This window comes from Neovison vison, chromosome 6 (assembly GCF_020171115.1).
Source record: "Neovison vison isolate M4711 chromosome 6, ASM_NN_V1, whole genome shotgun sequence".
NCBI lineage: Eukaryota > Metazoa > Chordata > Mammalia > Carnivora > Mustelidae > Neogale > Neogale vison.
Window position 1 is genome coordinate 223,002,348 of NC_058096.1, and position 1,570 is coordinate 223,003,917.

A 1,570-nucleotide genomic window follows, 5' to 3' on the forward strand; every position below is an offset into this window, starting at 1 on the left:
GCACGGCGAGCAGGGGCTGACCTACTGGCTCGCGTAAATATCCCGCTCTGCGAGGCTACCCGCACCCCGCGCTTGCGCGCACGGGTGGAGGGCGCACGGCCTTGTGGTAGTTGTAGTCCGGCTCCTCTACCAGCACACCTGGACTCCATTTCCCGTGGTGCCCGGGGCGGCCGACTTCCGGCGTGGGTACGGGTCGGCGCACGCGGTCACGGTTCGGTTGACTTTGCGGAGCCATGGAGGGTGGCTTCGGCTCCGATTTCGGGAGCTCCGGCGGCGGCAAGCTGGACCCGGGGCTCATCATGGAGCAGGTGAAGGTGCAGATCGCCGTGGCTAACGCGCAGGAGCTGCTGCAGGTCCGGGGTCGGGCCGGGGCGGGAGTCCAGGGCGGTGGGGTCCGCTGGGGGCGGCTGTCGCGTCTGAGCTCGCGTGTCCCCACAGAGGATGACGGACAAGTGCTTCCGGAAGTGCATCGGGAAGCCTGGGGGCTCCCTGGACAACTCGGAACAGGTGAGACCGGCGGGGCCGCGGGCAGGCCGCTGCGCGTGCGCGTGCGCATGCGCGGGCAGTCGCACGGAGGATCTCTGCGCGTGCGCAGCCCGCTGTCCGGGGGCGGGGGCGGGGGCGGGGGCGGGGGCCGGGGCGCGGGCCGGGGCCGGGGCGCGGGCCGGGGCCGGAGCTGAGCCGCGCCCCTCCCTGCCTGCAGAAGTGCATCGCCATGTGCATGGACCGCTACATGGACGCCTGGAACACCGTGTCCCGCGCCTACAACTCGCGGCTGCAGCGAGAACGAGCCAACATGTGACCCCGGCGCGCCGCGCCCGGCCCTCATCCCCCGTTCCGTTTCCATAAATGCCCTTTGCGAAGCGGGGCCGCTCGTGCGTCCTTCCTGCCCGTGTTTCTGCGGAGGAGACCGGCGCCGCGGCGCTCGGGACGCTGCTCCCCTCCCGCCTGCCAGCGAGCGCGGCGTGGGTCGGGGGGGCCTGGGACTGCGCCAAGTGCCGGCAGCCCGCCCCGTGCTTTGGGCGGAGAATCCGCATGTGGACCCCGGGGGGGTGGGGGCAGGGAGAACCCGGGCGGTCCGCCCTGCATGGGGGTCTCTGCCGGAGCGGGTAGCGCGTGTTCCTGGGCGCCCCGCTAGCCTGAGCCTCTTCCTCCCGACCCCCCACCCCGCCTCCCCTCTGCGCGGCTGGGCTTTCGCGATGACCGGGAACACGGTGCTTGCGCCAAGGGGACCTTGGAAGACGAGGCTAGCCAGCTCCCTCCCCAGCTGCGGCGCCGCCAAAGCCCTGGAGGGTGGTCCTCGCCCCAGGAGGCCTCGCTGGCCCTCCTGACATCCTTCCTCCCACCCCGGGCCTGGCTGAGGGGCGGGCAGGGGTTCCTTGCTGGGTCATGGAGGTGCTGAGCCGGCAGGCTTGGGACGAGGGGCTGTTTATTGCAACAAAATACGCAGTGAGACCACCCGGTTATCCGCAGCCCCTCACCTCCCGCTCGCGCCCCAGACTCCCCTCCTCGGGCAGAGGGGTGGGTCAGCTGCTTCCTGCTGCCTTCACCTCTCTTGTCCATCGGCCGG

General features: G+C 71.7%; 1 protein-coding gene across 1 annotated transcript; it reads left to right on the forward strand.

Annotated features, from left to right (window-relative positions):
• Positions 1–192: 192 nt before the first annotated feature.
• TIMM13 (translocase of inner mitochondrial membrane 13) lies at positions 193–868 on the forward strand. Its single transcript, XM_044254644.1, has 3 exons — positions 193–353; positions 439–507; positions 704–868. Exons 1-3 carry the CDS (start codon positions 234–236, stop codon positions 800–802), a joined length of 288 nt encoding a protein of 95 aa, XP_044110579.1. The 5' UTR covers positions 193–233; the 3' UTR covers positions 803–868.
• Positions 869–1,570: the final 702 nt, after the last annotated feature.

Bases quoted from the DNA above. Each gene is read 5' to 3' on its own strand.
- TIMM13 (XM_044254644.1), top strand. From the start codon at position 234: ATGGAGGGTGGCTTCGGCTCCGATTTCGGGAGCTCCGGCGGCGGCAAG. The intron at 354-438 runs GTCCGGGGTCGG...GTGTCCCCACAG, and splicing joins ACGCGCAGGAGCTGCTGCAG to AGGATGACGGACAAGTGCTT. The intron at 508-703 runs GTGAGACCGGCG...CCCTGCCTGCAG, and splicing joins CCCTGGACAACTCGGAACAG to AAGTGCATCGCCATGTGCAT.